The sequence below is a fragment of the Bombyx mandarina genome, chromosome 01 (assembly GCF_030267445.1).
Source record: "Bombyx mandarina strain Sakado chromosome 01, ASM3026744v2".
NCBI lineage: Eukaryota > Metazoa > Arthropoda > Insecta > Lepidoptera > Bombycidae > Bombyx > Bombyx mandarina.
In genome coordinates this window covers 9501767-9522688 of record NC_143208.1, presented here as the reverse complement: position 1 = coordinate 9522688, position 20922 = coordinate 9501767, and the positions used below count along the sequence as shown (strand labels likewise).

Sequence of the window (20922 nt, the reverse complement as noted above, 5' to 3'; positions counted from 1 at the left end):
ACTGCATTCATAGTGTGGAATTTCAAATCAGAATTAAACACAAGAACTTTATAATATTTTATTTCGATTTTTTGATGAATAAACACTAGTTTTATAACATTACAATTTCTGGCTTAAACATACTTATAAATATCACAATTAGCTGTGCTCATACAAGTGAAAAAATATTTTTAATTCATTTCCATTATGCAGCACAATTATTTCAATTCAGTTATTGATTTCAATCTAGATATTCATTTGCATCTTTTTCTCTAGTAAATATTAATAAATTTAAATATTTTATATTAAAATAGCGTGCTTTTTAATTTATTGCAGGTACTGGGAATTCAATTCGACATTTAATGCTAGTAAGTTAAACTTTTCATTTAAAAATATAACAATATGAAGAGTCTAAGACTCATATTTTACTTTTGACAACATTTATATAATAATTATTTAAGTTTCTATTTTGACAAAGTATCACTAGTGTAAACATTGATTAATATTTTTCATTTAAAACAGTTCTACCAGGTACATATATAATTCTTGACGGTAAAGATGAAGGTACACGATTTAAAATTTCAATTGTGTTTTTGATTTTGTAATTATAAATATTTTTAAAAGGTAGTTACAACACCAACGAGGAAAGAACAAAAATCTACACAAAAATCAGGGTAAAGCGTTAGATGTAGAGTTATATACATACAAATATGTACACGCTATAGTTCAATTGAGAGGATATTTTTAGACAATTAGAATATCCGTAAGGTACAGATCGTACGAGGTCGAAAACAATCAGATTCATTGCCTGTTAACGTCGAGAGCGGGGACGGGGACTTAAAGAATCTTATGAAGTGTCTTTTTAATGTACCGATATTTTCACTGACTGTGACGAAATTTTTAGCATAGATGGGAGTGTAGGGAACATGGAAATTTCTAACAATGAAAGTTTAAGTAACGAAACGAATTTAAATATACTAATAGGAATTATAAGTTGTGAATTTTATGTGTCATCGTCACCTTTGGAAGGAATATTAAACAATTATGTTTAAGCCAGAGAGGTATTTATTTATAAAGAGAAATGCAGATAGTTCGAAGCGTTATCATTAAGAGAGGAAAAGATTTATAGATTAAATTAGTAGTTGACTAGCTTCATCAGTCAAATATATCAAAGGAATCATTCTACAGTATCGTACGATGCATACCTTTACCTACCTACCTACCTAATTCTTCCATTTAATTTAAAACTTATTATTATCATTTGTTTTGTAATAGTATGACAATAAAGGACCAAACTATCTACAGTTACTACGTGAATATTTTTCCATCTACGTATTGACCGTTAGAAGACGGCGATCTCTAAGATTTCCTAATAATTATTATACTTCTACACAATACATTGTCTACAACGCGTGAATAAAATACTCATTTGCGAACAACTAATTAATAGTAATTCATATTATAGAATAAAATTTCTTGCTATGCTCTAATTCAACATTTATTGTGTTATTAATTGATTCTACATTATTATAGAGGTTTGGAGAGATGCATTTCAACAATATTCATAAGAATACCTTCCGATTCACTTTTATTAATCACAGACGTTATAAATCACTTTAAGTGTTTTGCACAACTTGTATTTTATAAATACTGTTTATTTTTAATATTAATTCGCTACATGAAAAATGTTCGAGGACTTGAAATTTATATTAAATCATTTAAAAGCTTAGCCCAAAACTATATAGCACTTCAATAAGTTAGCCACAATAATAACGTGGGTATCATTATGAAGTATAATTATTATTTAGTGTCCGTGTCTGTTTTATGTAATGATAACATCAGTGTCAAAACATTTCAGCAGATGGAATTTCATTTCTCAAGTCACTTGACAGTTGCAGAAGATTAAATTTCTTGGAATCTCATACAAAAATATATTTTTATTCGCCGAGGTCTTTTTAGCTCCCATTGCGAATAAATATCACTCTGATTGAAGATATGTAAGTAATTCCACGTAGCTTAATCGACTTATGTACTAAATGCGATCAAAATCGGAATAGGATTGTTTTTTGCCATTTTGGTTGTCATAGTACAAGAAAGTAAAAAAATAAAACCATATTTTATATGCATTAAAAACGTCAACTAAATTGTGAAAATACGTATATGATAAACATAATATACAACGTGTATTAAGACTAAGGGGACGTTTAAATTATACTCAAAAATTTATGTATTTTATTTCTTTGGTTGTTCCGGTCTGAAGTTATTTGTTGTTGTATTTAATATTTAATTTTATTTCAGAGTTTTAATTATTTGGTATATTTGAGATAATGTTATTATTACTCTTTTTTTTGCGCGGACCTTAAGTTGACCTTAAGTCACTTTCACAGTTGAGACGAATTCAATAACACCTCATAAATGAAAATCAGAAAGTTTAAGCTAAAGAGCGTGCCAAAGACTTAAAAATTCTTAAAATGCTAGATAAACATTACCTTCCTTCGGAAGTCGGGTAAAAAAATCGTCTCCAAAAACGAAGACAATGGTTAATGTTCGCTATATCTCGCACCAACTACATTTTTGTGATTGTTCTTCTAGTGCACGAAATGTAATTAATACAAATAATATTAACTGCCATCCTTTCAGATTGCTGTTTCCCGAAATTAAAACTTACTAAGCCTTTCGGCTTATCTTTGCAATGCATATTGTTTTTTAATAAATTTGTCGAAACATTATTACGAGCTTAACTTTATGATTCGTTCTTTTGATAACATTTATTTTGAATAATATTGAAGTCAATCACCTGTCTTGCCCAATGTGTTTATATTGGTTTTCTTATTTAGTTTGGTTTTAAAACGATGTAATTACGTTAAATTTGACAAGGCTACAGGCTAGATACAATCCCATTCATAGGACTAATATACAAATATGGTACTCGAAAAGGATTATGATCAGACGATAATCGAGAACAGGAGAGATATTCGAAAAACTTGATGTCGCGTTCTTCGTTCGTCCCTAAAACTTGTATAAATTAGTCCTTATTTTGATTGCATTAGTGAACAGTTTATACGTCCGCTGGCGAGGAGAGGTCTAGTCTGGATCTTCTTCGGTCTCGGGTTGCTGATATTTGTCCTGAAGAAGATCTTTGCAGTGAAGCAGACCTAGGACGGACCGGTTCCGCTTTGGACTTCTTCACTTTACTCCCACCACTCGCTGGTTGCTTACCTTTTATCGACGACACCGAGATAACTACGTCTGTTGATACACCGTCTTGTTCTGTATCAAAATAAACAATTTTATTGTCCATATTCAGTGTTCGGTGAAACGGTCATGCTTCGTGGCGACAATGGCTAAATAAATATGATTGATGATAATATACCTACTATTACTAGCCGTACTCGCCCGCTTCGCTGGGCATTTAAAATTAACATTATTATTTATTGTCATTATTATTATAGGGAGTCCAACACTCATATAAATATTAGTCTATCCATTAAGTACATAATATATTTTCTACATGGATACCAAGTTTCAAGTCAATCGGATGCATGGTTCAGTAGTTATAACGGAACATCGGTAAAAACCACTGTAGATTTATATATTAGTATAGATATATTTATATAAATTATAAAACAAGCCCTGAAGTGTCAACAGCATATATCATACAAGGAGCACACCAAAATTCATTTTATTACAGAATTATGTTTACCTGTACGTTTGATGACTTCGCCGGCGTTGTTCAAAAAGTATTTCGGCTTCGAATCCTTGACTGATTCCTGAAAACGAACAGATCATTCCATAAAGTTTATAACTATTACGATTCTGTACCAGAAGTGTTTGTTTATGGACAATAAAATATTTTCATATATATATATTATTATTATATATATATTATATTTTATAGATGTACCTTCCTTTTTTGTCTATTGGGAAATTTGTATGAATTTAATGAAAATTTAGTTGCTCAAAAGCTTATGATTGAAAATTTGTAATGATATTTCGATATTAGGAACCGGAAATAATGATTATGATTATTATTAAAAATGTGTAGGTACTATATTCAAAGTTCATTCATAATTTGATTTATTCTAAAATTAAACGGGGTTAGATCTTCAGGATACCAAATTATACTAAAAAGTTGCATAGCGGACTGTTCAATAATTACAAGACTTTATGGTATGGAATTTACAAAAAAATGTCCAAGGAATATTTGCAGCAAGTTGAATTAACTAAAAACAAAAAGGTAAAGTACTTTATCAGTCTCTAAGCAATTGTGGCAGAAAGATCCTCGAGTGGAGGCCACGTACTGGCAAACGCAGTGTGGAACGGTCACCTACCAGATGGACCGACGCCCTGGTGAAAATTGCTGGGTCACGTTGGATGCAGGTGGCAACGGACCGGCCGCACTGGACATCAGTTGGAGAGGCCTATGTTCAGCAGTAGACAGTAGACAGACTGAGATGATGATGATGATGATGATGAAGCAATTGTGTTTTTTTGTTTGTATAGATTTGTGATATTGACTGTTACGAATGCATTTAATTTGCATTGCATGCATTACCTTTGATTTATTAGATTTGGAAGCAGAGTCAGTGCTTCCGCGCCACCACGGTCACTGAATATCACAAAAGGCCCGCCCGGACTCCTTAGCGGGTGTGGAGGCTTCACCTTCGCACGCCACCTCCTCGGGCTTCGGAGATCCAGCGCCTGACGTTGTCGCTCCCCTGTTTAGATTTAGACACGTGTCCAATTTTATTCACAACCAGCGGCCCGCACCGCCCGCGCTCGGGTCTTTAGCAAAATTTTCAACGATGTTTGACGTTGTTTTATATTTTTAAATAAAAGAACACTTATTACGGCATGACTATAATAGTAAGACATATGCTGTCGCGACACTTTTTGTAAATAATAATGTGTTCTGCAAAGTCGTAGTACATAAATTTTTTCTATCGTCGATAGTTTTCGCAGGGCACGCGATGTAAAGTATATTTTAGGTAATTTTTTTACACCTTGGATTACATTCTTGGAGGTTTATTAAGGATTCTTAATTTTTTTCAAAAAAGATTATAACCTATGTCGCTCGGGAATAGTGTAGCTTCAAAATAGTGAAAGAATTTTTCAAATCGGTTCAGTAGTTTCGGAACCTATTCAATACAAACAAACAAACAAACAAATCTTTCCTCTTTATAAAATTATAGTATAGAAGTATAGATTGCATTGTAATAAAGGCTTGATTACTTTACCGCAGAAATAGTGTCAGTTCACAGCACGCCCTACGATAGTATCCGACGTTGGTATTAGGAAATGTTGGGTAAGAAGTGAGATATACTACTACAGACAATATTATATTTGGAATAATTAGTTAATATGTAATTTACCTAATTTTGTAGATAATTCAATGTATAATACTAGTGATCGCTCTACTATCGAAATTGGACAAAACTCTTAATTTACTCTTTTAGTATGTTATTTACTGTTTAAAAAGTAATTGATTGTCAATATTTATTATATTTTGTCATTGATTCACTTTTAACCGAAAAAAGGACCAACTGACAAATAGTGGATAAAACAGTATTGAACTCTTTTGTTTTTGTTTATTTATTTATAAATACAGTCAAACCTGGGTAAGTGAGAACAGGATAAGTGAGAAAACTCTATAAGTGAGAGTAATAGCCAGGACCCGTCATTTTAAGCCCCCAAAACCTCTATTAGCGAGAAACAGAAACCTCTGTAAGAGAGAGTCGTTTTTCCCTCATGGACCTCCGTAAGTGAGACTGCTACTTATCTATACCTCTATAAGCGACAGTCGAGCTTTATTTATTTATATTATTAGGAGGAACAAATCACAAAACAAATTACAAATTCATCATTTGCTATTTTATGACTCATTCGTAACTTTCGTGAAACTTCCTACCATTATTCATACCATATTGTTTTCTCGTCAATATTGAACCTGTTCTATTTCGTGAAACTAAATAACGTTGTTATTTCATCGCATTCTTTTCGAATGGGCAAGTGTGCCTGTGTACCGTCCTGTTTGTCGTACTTACTCAGTTTATCGTTAATCAATTGCGAAGGAAAGTTCTGTTCTGCATCATGTCAAAACGGAAAATTAAAGTACTGTCATTAAGTGAATAGTGAATGCGTTTGAATCCGGAAAATCGCGAAATGAAATTCAGAGGGAGCATTAGCGAGAAACTCGGGTTAGTGAGAAACCTCTATAAGCGAGAATGAGATCGTGCTCCCTTGAACTCTCGCTTATCCAGGTTTGACTGTATTCGTTTTCTCTATTATCTATATACATATTATTATATAAAAATGAATTGCTGTTCCTTAGTCTCGCTAAAACTCAAGAACGGCTGGACCGATTTAGCTAATTTTGGTCTTGAATAATTTGTGGAAGTCCAGAAAAGGTTCAAAAGGTAGATAAATATGAAAATGCTTGGAATTAAATAAAAATAACAATTTTGTTTTTCCATTGATGTGTCCTCTGTCGGACGCATTCCTTTCGTTTGTTTTAAGTTTATTTTATACAAAAGTTTAGGTATTTTATTTATCGATTGAGACACTACGGAGTCTGCGGAGTTAGCTAGTTTTAAATAAAACAATGAAAATGTTTACACGTACGTCATGTCAACTCGGACGGTGTTGTTGTTTTGTTGATTACGCATTGCAAGGGTTGACACCATCGGTGGACGCTGAGGCTTGTTGGCCAACAAACGTTCTATTTCGACCATCACTGACGGGGTCAGCTGTGGGACAATCTGAAAAATATAGTTAAAAAAAAATAATAATCACACACCACAGAAGCCCATAGAAGGCAACAATGTAAACGTGGCCACCGAACTTGTGATATGATTACCAAGTCTCATTTTTATAGTAGAACTTCTACCCCGTCCTTCAAACCGAAACGCATTATTGATTTACCACCACCACTGTTAGGTACGATTAGGTATGATAAGACATCCTAGCAATAGTCAGTGCCACCAGGAAGTAAACGTATTAATACTGGTCATACGAATTAAGTGCGCACATTGAATTTTTTTTTATTGCTTATATGGGTTGACGAGCTCACGGCCCACCTGGTGTTAAGTGGTTGCCGGAGCCCATAGACATATACAACGTAAATGCCACCACCCACCTTGAGACATGCGTTCTAAGGTCTCAGTATAGTTACAACGGCTGCCCCACCCTTCAAACCGAAACGCATTACTGATTCACGGCAGAAATAGGCGGGGTGGTGGTACCTACCCGCACGGACTCACAACAGGTTCTACCACCAGTAGACAAATTTGTCTCCGCCAAATAAGCACACACAACCTTTGTGGAAATTATAAAATTATGTAAGTTACATAAGGCAGTCGATCACAATCCCACCTTTTTCTAGCACGAAGTGGTCATAGGTTTCGTTTTGAAAAATAGGATTCTCATTAAATAATTTAATACAGACTTCTACATCAAATCTCAAGGGCGGTTGCTGCAATAATCTGAAAGACTTTACGCATACTTTGAATATTTTTTTATATATACCTGTAATGCGTGTATGTTTTCTTTAAACTGTTCCACACTGGTGGCTCCAAGGAGCAGGCAATTGACAGATTCGTTTTTCAAACACCAAGCCACCGCAAGCTGACTCATCGAGCAATCTAACGAAGAATACGTTAATTTGTGATATTTTAAATGCTATAAAATTTACAAAGCTTCTGTCGTAGTTGGTTACTTACTAAGAGAGTTAGCTAAATTAGCCAGGTCGCGTAATTTATCGCCATACGTTCTTGGTTCTTCACCGGTCACTTGCTCTTTGCTTCCAGAACTTCTCATCTATAACCATGAAGGTTTCATTTAAATCACTTTTGTATATGTATATGTAAAATTCAAAACATTTTTTCATTTTGTGTTTATATCCTTTTCCAATAAGAAAAATTTGTGGGGTTATTAATTTGCTCGCGTTCGCTTCATCCATCCATCAATAGCCAGTGCTTCGGCAGCTGCGACAAATCTATCTTTTTTGTATTCAGTTATAATTACAGTGAGGCCGGCCAAGAATTAACATTAATAATGCATAACTTACTTCAGGTACCGCTAAATCCTCTTCGCACCAGCTGAATGTACTGTATTTTCTGTTGAAGCGCGATTTGGCGAACAAGCCAGTTATCTCCTCGCGACCCAAACCTTTACCTGTCGTAATGGCTGACCACACCATCATACCTGATCAAATTGCATTTCCTATATATGCGTTTTTTTGTTTTTTTTTTATTGCTTATTTGTGTGAACGAGCTCACGGCCCACCTGACGTTGAATGGTTACAGGAGCCCATAGACACAAACAAAGTAAATGCCGCCACCCTCCTTGAGACGTTAGTTGTAAGGTCTCATTTTTAACAGTACAATGGCTACCCTGCCCTTCAACCCGAAAGGCATTTCTGATTCACGGCAGAAATAGGCAGGGCGGTGATACCTAGCCATACGGACTCACTCGTGCGGGTAGGTCTCACAAGACGTCCTACTTACCAGTGAATTTGTTTACATAATAATATGTTCAATAATAATTATGATTAACGGTTCGCAACAATCTAGGGCTTATCTTGTTTACTGTATAGATAGTATTCTCAGAAGGCTCAAATGCAGAATTTGTTTGCACAGATAATAATAAACAAATTACTCGATAAAATGTCTAATATGACCAAAACATTATTTGAACATTGTGTTTTAGCTGCATTCAAATCTCAATAATAAATTCAATGCTTAAGTTTGTATTTTAGGCGTATTGTTAGATAATCGTGTGTCATTTGTTCCACTGAGTGTGATTTTCTAAAAGTAAAAACATTATTAAAGATTTTCGAAATAACTTTGTATCAGTGGGATGTTTTTGTGTTTAAAAAATAATTAGTGGGATTCCTTTGCGCTTTTTAATAAATTACGTTTTAAATGTAAATGATCTTAATCGAAATCTAAATTAATGTAATCTTCATTGATCTACTTGGCAATCTATTTTAGTGAAGCTTAAGTCTTCTGTCAAATTTGGGCATTTTATAAATTAAACAAAAGTTAGTACCTACGTACAGGGACGTCTTAAACTAGGATGGGGCCCTTGGGCACACAAGAATTTGAGGCCCTTTTGGAAAGTAAAAAAAGCGAATTATAAGAACATTTTTTTACTGAGTATGCCCATTTATATTTATCATCAAATACAGTATGATATAATATGTCATTAATGATATTAGAATGCTGCTGGTTTTTTGGTTACGATTTCGATAACGGTTTCTTTCGGGATTTCTGTTGAGCAAAATCTTCTATTATAGGCATAGTATATGCCTTGTAAATACCTTCTGATTAGTGATTTGTGAAAAAAGTGTAATGTCCCCCGACAAAAATGTTTTGAGAATAAACGTGTGAGAGAAATTGTCGGTCTTTCGGGGCCCCCTGAGAATGGGGGCCCTGGGCACGGGCCCCGTGTGCCCTTATGGTAAAGACGGTATTGCCTACGTATCGAAATGCTGCGGTTAATCTTTAAAACTGCAGTTTGAAGAATATTTTAATTCCTCGTCTACCTTGGGTTACTACTATATGATTGTATTAGGATTTACTTACTGTTTGCGTTATTTAATAACTTAACACTACGTATTTCTTTAGCCGATCCAATTACGGCCAATGGTTTCAAAAGTGTGACCCAAATCGAATTACAAGGTACCAAATATCTGTAATTTAACTGAATAAAAAATAAAATATATATCTTACCGACTCCGATTTTATGGTACAGTTCAGGCATGTACAATTCAGGTTTTTCCCTACAAAACATGTGGTACTCAGTTTGCTCCACTATGGGTGTTATGCAATTGAACTGTCTACAGTTTGTATACGCGTCCATTATCTAAAAGTATATAAGTATATCGGATATGTTCTATTAAGTACATGATTTCTCTATTGAGTATACATATATCATAATATCTCTATTAATTATATAATTTCTTTAATCTAAATTAGTTACCTCAGAAGGTGACCAGCGCGCCGTTCCCCAATACATAACCCATCCTTCATTTATGACGTAATTCATGACACGTACCAATTCTGTTTATAAAGTGCGCTCATTATTAGATGTTAATATATATTTGAGTGCTTGCTAATAGTTCACAAAGTCATAATCAATAAATTCTTCTTCTGCCTCAAGTGCGAGTCTGAGACGCTTCAACTCGATTTTAATTATCAACAAGTACAGTAAATATAAGAGTCAAAGTTGAGAGTCGATTGGAATCGTTACCGAAATCTTTTAGTGAACACGCAGTTCAGTACTTTTTATTGAGTTTGAAGACATGTTTTACATGGCCCTCCTGGTCGTACGTGGTTAATAATGACACAGGCACATCCCAGTCGCTGTTACTAACATGAGCGCTTCTCAAACTTCGAAGGAAGACATGTCATTGAACTCAAGACAACCAGTGGTGGAGAGTTCATTTCAGACGTGGGTGGTACGTGGCAAAGATTATTTATAGAAACGCATCGTGCAAGAATACAGCGTTCCCAGGAAGAAGAAAAAGCCTCTATTTCGATAGAGGGCGACGGTCAAAAGGAAATTACGGGATCATCTCAACAATTAAATTAAAGTATCATGTGTTTATGCTGAGCATGATTTTTGTTTGTCTGGTTTGGCAATGAGAATGACCTTTACATCCATTATGGTTGAAAAATCGATATACATTTAAAAAATCTTAGGGAGTCCTCAATACGAAATAAATAAGCAATAATAAGAATATAAGGCACTAACCTTCCATGGGGCATACAGGATCGACTTTATGAAGGAGAACAACATCAATATATTCCACTTGAAGTCGACCCAGTGAAGCCTTAACACTTTCTATTACATGTTTACGAGATAAGCCTCTTTCATCCGACCTGTTATTAGTATGAAACCTATCAGAAGATTTCAAAATATATTAGGGAATAGCCAGCTGGTAAGCATAATATCGAAGCGATGTTAGTATCTCGGTAGCGAGTAGCAAGTAACTAGTAGCGATAAGCATTATTCACTAATCTCTACTCGCAACGACGCAGGTCAGTCCGTGGGATGATTGCTATACTCAGATATATAATGAGGCTTGTTAGTTACGTTAGAGCGATTATGAATCTCCATGACTATTACTACAGACAACAGTCTATTTCATTCCAAAATAAATATGTGGTCATCGAAAAACAAAAAAAAATAGTATTTTCTTATTTTTTTACCAAATTCCAGATAAAAAAATCTTTATGCTTTCAAAAATAAGCGGCATTAGTGTGATTGGAAAATTGATAAATTACTTACTTTGTACTCCAATATATTTTTGTGGTAATTATGATGCTGGTCCTCCTAACATTTCGTTTTTTAAGAATCCTCCCCAGCTCCGCCTCGCCTTTAGCTGTTAAAGCAAAGCCAGCTGGGTTGATTTTTAACGTTAATTACTTTCGAAAGAAGTTATTTGAGTTAAGAATTTATGGTGGTAGTGGCAAACATACCGCAATGAGCCTCAGAGAGGTCGAACAGGTTGATGCCGTTTTCCAGAGCGGTCATTACCACATCCTCGATACTTTCTTCACTAAGCATTGTCCACAATCCTAAGCCGATGTTAGGCACTCTTAGACCGGATTTTCCAAGGTTCTTGTAACGCAAGCCAGGAGTTACCGCTGACGGCATCGCTGTGTGGTTTCCCATATAAGTCGACATGTGACGAGTTACAGTTACTTCTCCGGCTGTTTAAACATAATTTAAGTATTTCATTTGTTTTTTGCTTGGTAAGAAAATACCTTCAATGACAATAATGTTAGATTACTAAATGAATGGTATTCCGAGAACCATTTCTGATATTGCAATCGATATTTTTAACAAAAGAAACTTGAATAAACACACAAAAAAATCCAAATTTTGATAATCTGGAAAGACACATACCGCTTGCTATATTAAATACTATAAATTGGCGGAAGGACTTTATAAATCAAATTTTTCAAGTTAAGTTGATATTGATCGAAATATTATTTTAAATATTGTCAAGTTTAGGTGGAACTCCAAAAAAAAAAAAGGTGGAACTCCAAAAAACTACACACGAATTTGTGACGAAGGAATTCTTTTAAAACCTAGTCTTTATGTTTCAAGATTTCTGGTAAAGATTTAAATTGTGATGTATTGTAGTAAACAGATAATTTAAATGTTAATAACAAGTATTTATAAAACTATCCGTAAAGTATGCTAGCATACTAGAGTACTGACTGAGTTTCAAAATAATTGTAACGGTACTAGAATTTCTTTTTTAATAGCAAAAAACAAATTAATTATTTAGGAATAATGTAGAATAAATAGTCATTTTCCTAAATTAAGAAAACCAAGAGGTTTGATAATGCGATATTTGCAAAATCATTCATAAATAACCTACTAATCAGAAAGGTGTCTCCAGCGCGTAAGCTAAATCTCTGTAAGATTCTAAGTTAAACATTTGTTCCATTTTCATGGTTCAGCATAACGAGGCCAAGTTGCGTCCTTGGCTCAAATCCGTGACCTAAATATTGTACTTATTCAAATGTGACCTATATTAAATAAAATACACAAAATTATATTTATCTTCATTTTTTTTAGCTATAATAATACTTTTCAAAATTCAATTTTCAATTTATTGTTAGTATTGGTTTTTCTGGAATATTCTGGAATGAAATCGTTTATAATGAAACTAGGACGAAGATTTCAAGATAAATTCAAAGTAGCTTCTTTCTTTAAATTGCGCACTTGGACTACACACAGAAACACGCACGAACGTTTTATCGACATTACTCTGGAACAGGAAGCTTGTAATATTTTGTGATGATATGATGAGCGCGTCCGTATCAAATTGACATGCACGTTGCACATTCGCTTTAAATTGCACGAGAAACGATAAATTACCTTTCCTTATTAGTTACTAGCGACCCGCCCTCGCTTCGCTTCGGAAACATTAAAACACAAATGAAATAAAAAAAAATAAAAAAAAATAAAAGAAGTAGCCTATGTTCATCAGGGACAATGTCGGCTTCTAATGGAAAAATAATTTTTCAAATCGGTCCAGTAGTTTCGGAGCCTATTCGAAACAAACAAACAAACAAACAAATCTTTCCTCTTTATAATATTAGTATAGAAGTGAACTTTCGAACGTAGTAATATGTATTACAACGCAAATATTAATAAAATATTTATGTTCATTCGTCCAGTGCTTAGATCTCCAGAAATAAATGACGTACAAGATTTTTATTAATTATTGAATTTTGTAACGATCTAAGTTTAGAGTTTTTAAAACTTATCTAATAAAAACGCGCGACGTGATTCGGCTTTGTACAATAATTGTATAACAGTTGCCTCATCCTGCAAAGCGCAAGGTGCGATTACTTCGCAGTAGACAGAATAATAGTACCTATAAGTGTGAGCCTACCTCTACCACTTTTTTTTTTTCTACCTAATCTGATAGCCTTGAGAGGCTATTTCAGCGTAACCTTAGCTAGTAGGTGAGCTCACGGGGCTCAAACCGGAGTGATGCTAACACTGACCCTAGCAAAAGCAGTGCTTCGCAGAATCTACCACCGGATCGGAAACGCGACCCACTGAGAAGATCCGGTGAGAAACTCAGTGGGCTGTGTCTATGGGTTAATTCGCTCGTCGAGCCCTTCGACGCAAGCGACGGGTTCGACCAGGACGGCACATAACAATTGTGCACGTACGATATAATAGTGACACATGAACTGATCTAAATTAAATGAATACCATGCTCATTTTTGTAACTGGTTTACTATTGAACTAGTGCTTGCCCAATTCATTTTTTTATTTTATTTTGTTGTTAACGTGTTTTCTTGTGAAGGAGGAAAAAAATTGCTTCCATTTTTTATCTATAAATATTTAGCTACCAAGCAAAAGAAAAAGAGAATCGGTTAACAAACAGAGACGAAAAAGGTACTGACGTTTTGCCGATTTACTTTTTTTAATAAAACACTTACCTTGATCCAGCATTTGTTGTGAATTCGCACTAAAATCGTCCATACAATCCAGCGAGGCAATTGGAGCACGACATCTAAACAAAGAAAAATACATTTGAAATTAATTTTCTGCCACTAAATGCTAATTTTAAATATTACGATTCCTTTTGAAATTATGACAACATTTCTTCATGATATTATTTTTTCAAAAATTGCCTCTAGGATAAAGATTTTTTAAGTATGTATCTAATGCTCAATTAAAGAAAATATTTCTTGATACAATACATTATCGCGATCAAATACAAAATGTTTATGTTTTTATTTAATACATGTATGTATCTAGTATAATTATTTTTTATTTCGAATTGTCATTTTGATTGTTTTCTTTAGTTTGTTGATTGATATTAAGCGTTACTTTTTTCCTCTGATTTGGTTGTAGTAAAATAGAGAGAGAATAATATAACGAATCGATGTTGCTTAATATAATATATAAAACTAAGAAAATGTTTTTAAGGCAAATTATATCAGTTAAGGTTAAATATTTCGGAAAAAAACGAATTTGTGCATAGATGACTTTAATACACTTAATATATTTGCAAGTAAGCTCTTTTGGCAATCAATAAAATTTAATATTAAGCTTAACATTTTTGTGTTCTTCGATGTCGACGTATGAAGGCAAAACTTGAGCATTTTCACAGAAACATTCGAAACTCAGTGTATACGAAAGCTGAAATAGCTTTTTCGCCATAAGACCAAAAATGAGCCCAGGGAATTAGACACGCAACCAAGGTTAATTTATTAAGAATCTTATAAACATTAACCAATGGAAATAACAATGGACAGAGGATATGGCAAGATAAAAAATGTTAGTATCACACGTAAATAGTCTAGCACTGTGCGCCCATTTAAAATAATTAGATGCACGTAATCGTGCATCGATGTTGGAGTCTGAAGGTATTGTTTCATGTTAGTTTTAATCTGTTCATAAGAATAATTAAAATGTTGTCATAATAATAAATAATTGTATTGTTTCTTGTTTATATTTTTTTATAGAATACTGTCAAAATTTTGTTAACATGACGATTGATAACTATTTATTCTGGTTCTACGTAAGCAAATGGAATCCTAAATGTATGTATATAAAAATGTTCAGTTTGGCTAATGGTACACTATAATGATATTTATTCAATTTTAAATATTACTCGCTAATAATTTAATTTAGGTAGTTATGGTCATTGATTTTTTTATAAGCGTGTTTTGTATTATTAATTAGATTTTATATTGATGCAGGGTATACCTACATACGTGTGCATCTATGAGGTTTCGGTAGATATGGGTACATGCAATGAATAAGCTATTCGAAAATCCCATGTTATAAAATATATTAAGTCTATACTATCTGAAACTATGTATTAGGTATGCTAATTCAAATACTAATTGTAATTTGTAATTAGATCGTAAATTGTTGATATTTTATGTGGAAATTTGCGGTTTCCGACTGAAAATATTTTCTTCTTTATCGTTCGAGGCATGCAGGATTCATTTTATTTGTAGGAGGGCATAACACAAGGTTCGTGAGGGTGGAAAGCGACAGTGTGACCCACGACATTGCGACGTTACGTACCTGTGCTTCGCGGCCGAACCGGTAGGTACCTCCCGATGATCAGCATGATCAAGCCAAGCACCCGTAACCATGGAGCTAGTATTTCTAGTTTATTGTTGTGAACCATTAAGTACTGTATGCAAACAAGTCTTTTTTTATCGTACGCGTAGATATACAAGCTCCACGAGCGTAACTACTCGCATGCGACGATCGCGGTGCGCGATGCTGCGTAGTGTGCTCTCTGATTTGTCATTAAGAGAAGATGTACATCAAGCCGTTCATGGTTCATTTGGTTTTCGTACTGTCTTACCCAAAATTTACGAACAAGACTGATAAGATGTATGGTCTTTGTAAATTCCATAATATAGACAATACGACTGGGACATTATTAAATAAGGAATATGGATCTGTTACTAGATAAATATAATAAGTAAGTGGTATAAATACATAAAAAAACACTTATTGATACAAAGTTAGAATACGTCGTATAGTCTTCAACATAGTATGAGGAGTTGCGGGAATCATGTACATCTTCTCGAAGGAGGGCAGTTCCCTGGAGTCCAGTTACCGATAGATAGTGGGCATGGGGTTGGAGTCGACGCTGGCGCTATCAGGCAGGCCGAGAGGAGTGTGAGGTGTACACCGGCTCACAGTGGACTCGCTGCGGGACATTTGCGAGCCTTCCTTGCCGCCGCCCTCAACCCCTTTGCAATGCATCTCGTGACGTCTCATTCTGCTCATATGCTGCTTAGTAACTGCATCTTAACACCCTATAAACATCTTATCTGAAACGAAACGTTCACACGTCTCCGGACGCCAACCTTCAAACCCTCAAGTCGGGCTCGGGCTGCACGAACTCGACCAGTTAACAAAAAAGCATGCACACATTAAACACTAATAAAACTAAACTGCTAATGCTCACAAACTCAGTGGATTACGACATAATAACATCTAAGCGTTGAACTATAATCACGATTAAAATAGGAAATATGTAGGTAAGGATACATAATATGTTAAACAATTAGGAACATACGATAAACACGTAAATAGAACGATCACTTTGAACTTTGTTGAACACTCACCGGTACTGGTTCGGATACAGACTTAAGGTGTAAAGTGTTCTGTGGCGAAGTCAAGAAATAAATTACGTTGTTATTAGACTGTATTGCGGGTGTGGGAAGTAAGGGCGGACTGCGCAAGGATGGTGCGCGATAAATGCACATGCGCCCTGCTGTCACTTGTTTGACCTATTTCTAGATTCACACACAAACGGTATTTCAAAACAAGGTCTTTTTTAATTTTTATTTAAAAAAAAAAAATAGCACGAGACCATTATTCATTTTTTCTCTATAAAAAATCGTTTGGCAGTAATAGTTTATTCGTATATATCGTTTTAGAAAATAATTTCTTCATATAAGTTTAATCTGAATTGTTACATCACAATTCAGTGCAAGCTGATCGATTTTTATGTCCACTTAGATGTCCTGGGTAGGGGGTTAGTTAATGCGCTGTTCGGATGTGCTATACCGAGAATCTCATAAGTGCTCAGTATTACCAGACTCAGATTCTAAATATAGCGAATTCCATTAAAAGTATAATTTTCATGAACTTTGTATTTTTACTTATCTTAACATACAATACGATGAATACAATTAGAAATTACAATGTATGTATTAGTCTATTATTTACCACTATTCCAAAAAATACGGCTGGTATAAAGTGTGAACTAATGATAATGACAGTGATTATAATAAACTATTTTCTGGAAGAAAACTCATGAATGATTGAAGCCCATTTTTGTATATGCTGTTATTTTTTTTGTCTGCCTATTATCTGTATACAAGAAACAACAACAATAATCACCCAACCTTACCTTAGATACCATTGTTGAAAGATGAACCAAGAAAAGTTGAAGCAACAATTCCTGATGCTTATAAATCGTAAATAAGTAACGATTGAAAATCAATATGGTCTAAACAGAAGGCGAAATGTTTGTGAAAAATACTCCGTAGCGATTCTAGTAGTGTATTCTTAGGCCGGTTAGCTTACCCTGGACATGAAGGAGCTCTCACGAAATCTATTCTTCTGCGAGGATTTACGTCACTAGTAGAAGCTCTCCACGTGCGTGTTTCTGTGCTAGCAGTACAACCTGGATTCTCACAACAATCACTATCTATTGATTGATCTGAAAAAAAATATTGTTATAACTTTTTAGGAATAAAAAAATATTTGGAAAACATTAGTGTCGCAATCTATACCTCGGCAGGGCCCTAGGCGAGAGAGATTGATGAATATACCATCTCCTTCGCTAATGCTTTGACTGGACTGTGGTTTCGCAAATTGTGCGCTACATGCTTTTTTCAAAACACTCTGAAAGCCGTCAAAATATAATTTATTAAAAACATTGCGGTTAATTGTGGCTTCCAGTCTTTTGCATGTTTTAGAGAGATCATAATTACTTCTAAGATGAAACACACTGCCAATCAATCATCTCCCATCATGATAAGTATAATGGAGGCTATAAATGTTTGGTGTCGTGAACTGAAGATATTGATTTATTATCAGAGCTACCTACGCAATTGTTAGAAGAATAATATCAAGGTGACGGCGATGTACCGCAGTAAGTAAATCGCCCTGCTTCAAGGGATAGTGATCGGCGGCAAACAAATATTATAATTTAAGTCATCCGTTACTCGTTTAGTTTAGAACTTAGTATAATCGCAGTTTCTCATTGTGTTAATATTATGTTGAAGGTATAAAATTTATAGCGGAAAAAACGCAGATTTCACAAACGATGTCTTCTACCCTGTAATTATTAGTGGTATCAGGAATAGAGGGTCGGCTGTGACGGAGTCTTGCTGCTTGCCGCTGGAGGTCACACAATCTGTGATGGGACCAAGAGGTGTTCATACCTCGGAGGTCTTCGACAGCTTCAGCTATCTGTGGTAAAAAATAAATTCATTGGGTGTGGCTGCAGGCGGTTGCAACTGCAACATCACGTCAATGCATATGGATTTTTACGGTCGCGCGTCATAAATTGTCGCATGCGCTCAGATCATAATGAAAACCAAAGCGATCGAGTATGTACACAGACAAGAAACGTGAACAATAAATTTATTAAGAGAGGGATCGAGTGATATCTTCATTCTAAACTGGTATTTAACCAAGTAGGTATTAGTTTTATTATAATTTAAAAATATATTTTACATAATAAAAAAACAAAAACCAAAAATCCATTAACGTGACATTAAATATGGAGGATAACATGGAGGAAAAGATATTTAATAGTCTTTCAAGATGATTTTGCCACCAATTAGTGTGCCCTATCAAATGTATTTTATTGTGTGATCAAAGGAGCAAGTGCCATTAACAATGTCGAGAGATTACCAACAGGCTACTAACAACTAGCTTATATCTCTCATCAGTTTTGTGTTTTTTTCTTCAATTGCCTTCAAAGGCAGATGAAACCAAAAGGAGATTCGTTCCGCTACCAACGGCAACATCTGTCTGGTTCTGGTTTGAAAGACCATATCATAAAATACATTGGCCATAGCCATTCGGGAATCCGAATATTAGACGTTTTCGAAAGCGTTATTAAACGCAAAAATATATTACGCAGATATAACTTAAAGTAATTAAGTAATGATCCACCATATGTGCACTGGATCATATTATTGACATTAGATTTATTGCCTTTTTTCAGCTCTCTGTCATGGCCGAATTAAGGAGATCGACGAGGGTTTGAACCAATACAATATCTATCCATATGTGTTTCCATTTTCATTTCCATCTGTGTTGCTTGACCCTACCTCTCTTTTCTGTTCCTCTTCCGCTTCAATGGCCCGTTGGTGCAGAAGTTCCATGTCGAGTTTACGGACCTCTTCTGCTTCTCTAGCTTGGCATTCCTTTTCCTGAAAAAAATACAAATTAAATGTAAAAACATATTTGTAATACCTACCTATTTAATGATTTTTGAACAAGGAATGCCAGGATACCAGAAAATTTATTTTACGTGATCTTAACGAAATTAAAACTATAATTCATTTTGCAACTAATAATTCTGTTTTATAGGATTTCACTTGACTTTCAATAGTAATTTAAGGCTTGCAGATTTGTATATAAAATGTAAATAGATGCTATATAAATGTGATTTATTTTATTTTCGTCCATATGTGTTTGTATGTCCCTAAACCTCATTCTGTGCCTAATTGTGCTTGTCTTTTCATTTTGTGTGAATATTTACAACGAAAGGTAAGAAAGGTTAGAATATCGAAGAATTATCTATACTAATATTATAAAGAGGAAAGATTTGTTTGTTTGTTTGTTTCGAATAGGCTCCGAAAGTACTGGACCGATTTGAAAAATTATTTTTCCATTAGAAGCCGACATTGTCCCTGATGAACATAGGCTACTTTTTTTTAATTTTTTATTATTTTGTTTTTTTGGTTTCATGTGTGTTTTAATGTTTCCGAAGCGAAGCGAGGGCGGGTCGCTAGTATTATAATAAATTTACTTTTTTTTTCGTTGAGACTTAGATCTCGTTTCTTAGTCTTAAATAATAAGGCTTAATTAGTGTAAAAAAAAAAAAAAAATTTAAAAATTAAACAGTTGGCTCAGTAACAAAATTTAATTACTTAAGTCTTCCTTTTATGAAATAGTAGGTGGGCAATGAATATTTATAACCGTGTATTTGTTTAGCTATGAACGTTGGAGACAAGCATGAAAGTTTTATTACAGAAACATTTATTATTTTTTCTTTACTGATGAAATTCAATGACCTCATCGACTGTGAAACTCTACAGGTAATGATTTATTGATAGATTTCTATTATTTTTAATATTGTTAGCTGGGGATTGTCCTAGCATATTTTAAACAAATTGGCCTTTGTCCTAAAATATGCAGCACTTAAAAAAAATACAACGTCGACGAACCTTTTGAACTTGCCGTTCATGTTCAATTTTCTGCTGTTCCAATTCTTCTTCTGGAATAGGCGGCGTTTCATCGCCACTTGAGGTGTGTTTTGCGCCTTATAAAAACAAAATTTAACAGCTTAATAGATGTAAATACATAAATACGAAATAGTTATTAATTAGATACTACCTGTTGGCGGATGGTAGGATATCCAAAATTGATGCGCCAGTTTGCTTTATCATATATCTCATAAAATAATGGAATGGGTACAACCTAGTAATAGGATTCGAAAAGGAGAATGAAAGGTGCTGAATCTGAAACGTTAACTCGAATGCGTATAAACCGTGTGAATTTATTCATAGATGTTTATTTTCATGGTAGCTACGAGCAATATAGGTATACATGGAAGCTAAAGTTATGTATAGAAACGTTTGGCACAGTTCCAATTTTGAACAGACGCTGTGTCTTGGCATC

At 34.3% G+C, this 20922-nt stretch overlaps 2 protein-coding genes across 13 annotated transcripts in view; one reads left to right on the top strand and one right to left on the bottom strand.

Moving 5' to 3' along the window:
• Positions 1-44: 44 nt before the first annotated feature.
• Positions 45-20890, bottom strand: Hk (potassium voltage-gated channel subfamily A regulatory beta subunit hyperkinetic). 11 transcript variants are annotated; one of them, XM_028177138.2, is made up of 19 exons: positions 20638-20890; positions 20469-20563; positions 19347-19448; positions 18343-18477; positions 17796-17907; positions 17587-17722; positions 13956-14029; positions 11463-11696; positions 11272-11383; positions 10735-10880; positions 9961-10040; positions 9711-9843; positions 8045-8181; positions 7698-7794; positions 7504-7619; positions 6601-6737; positions 4535-4697; positions 3683-3749; positions 45-3249 (listed from the first exon to the last, which is right to left on the bottom strand). In XM_028177138.2, the coding sequence occupies exons 3-17, from the start codon at positions 19398-19400 to the stop codon at positions 4586-4588; spliced, it is 1815 nt and encodes a 604-aa protein (XP_028032939.1). In that variant the 5' UTR covers positions 19401-19448; positions 20469-20563; positions 20638-20890; the 3' UTR covers positions 45-3249; positions 3683-3749; positions 4535-4585. The 11 variants fall into 11 exon arrangements, with proteins under 11 accessions (XP_028032939.1, XP_028032942.1, XP_028032941.1 ...); XM_028177141.2 differs by having other exon boundaries at positions 10735-10862; positions 20638-20889; XM_028177140.2 differs by having other exon boundaries at positions 11272-11365; positions 20638-20888.
• The window catches only part of MSL1 (protein), a 27275-nt gene continuing 24825 nt past the window's right edge, over positions 18473-20922 (top strand). For both annotated transcript variants that reach the window (XM_089729325.1, XM_028177170.2), the window contains exons 1-2: positions 18473-18704; positions 19241-19276. In XM_089729325.1, the coding sequence (XP_089585451.1) occupies positions 19250-19276 (27 nt within the window). In that variant the 5' untranslated portion in view covers positions 18473-18704; positions 19241-19249. The remainder of the gene's footprint in view (positions 18705-19240; positions 19277-20922) is intronic.

What these genes read in the sequence shown, in the direction of transcription:
- Hk (XM_028177139.2), bottom strand. Translation starts at nt 19,400, where the DNA reads ATGGAACTTCTGCACCAACGGGCCATTGAAGCGGAAGAGGAACAGAAA. An exon ending in TCGCCTAGGGCCCTGCCGAG is followed by an intron (nt 17,723 to 17,795) that starts GTATAGATTGCG and finishes ATTTTTTTTCAG; the next exon opens with ATCAATCAATAGATAGTGAT. An exon ending in TCCTGTATGCCCCATGGAAG is followed by an intron (nt 10,041 to 10,734) that starts GTTAGTGCCTTA and finishes CTTTATAAACAG; the next exon opens with AATTGGTACGTGTCATGAAT.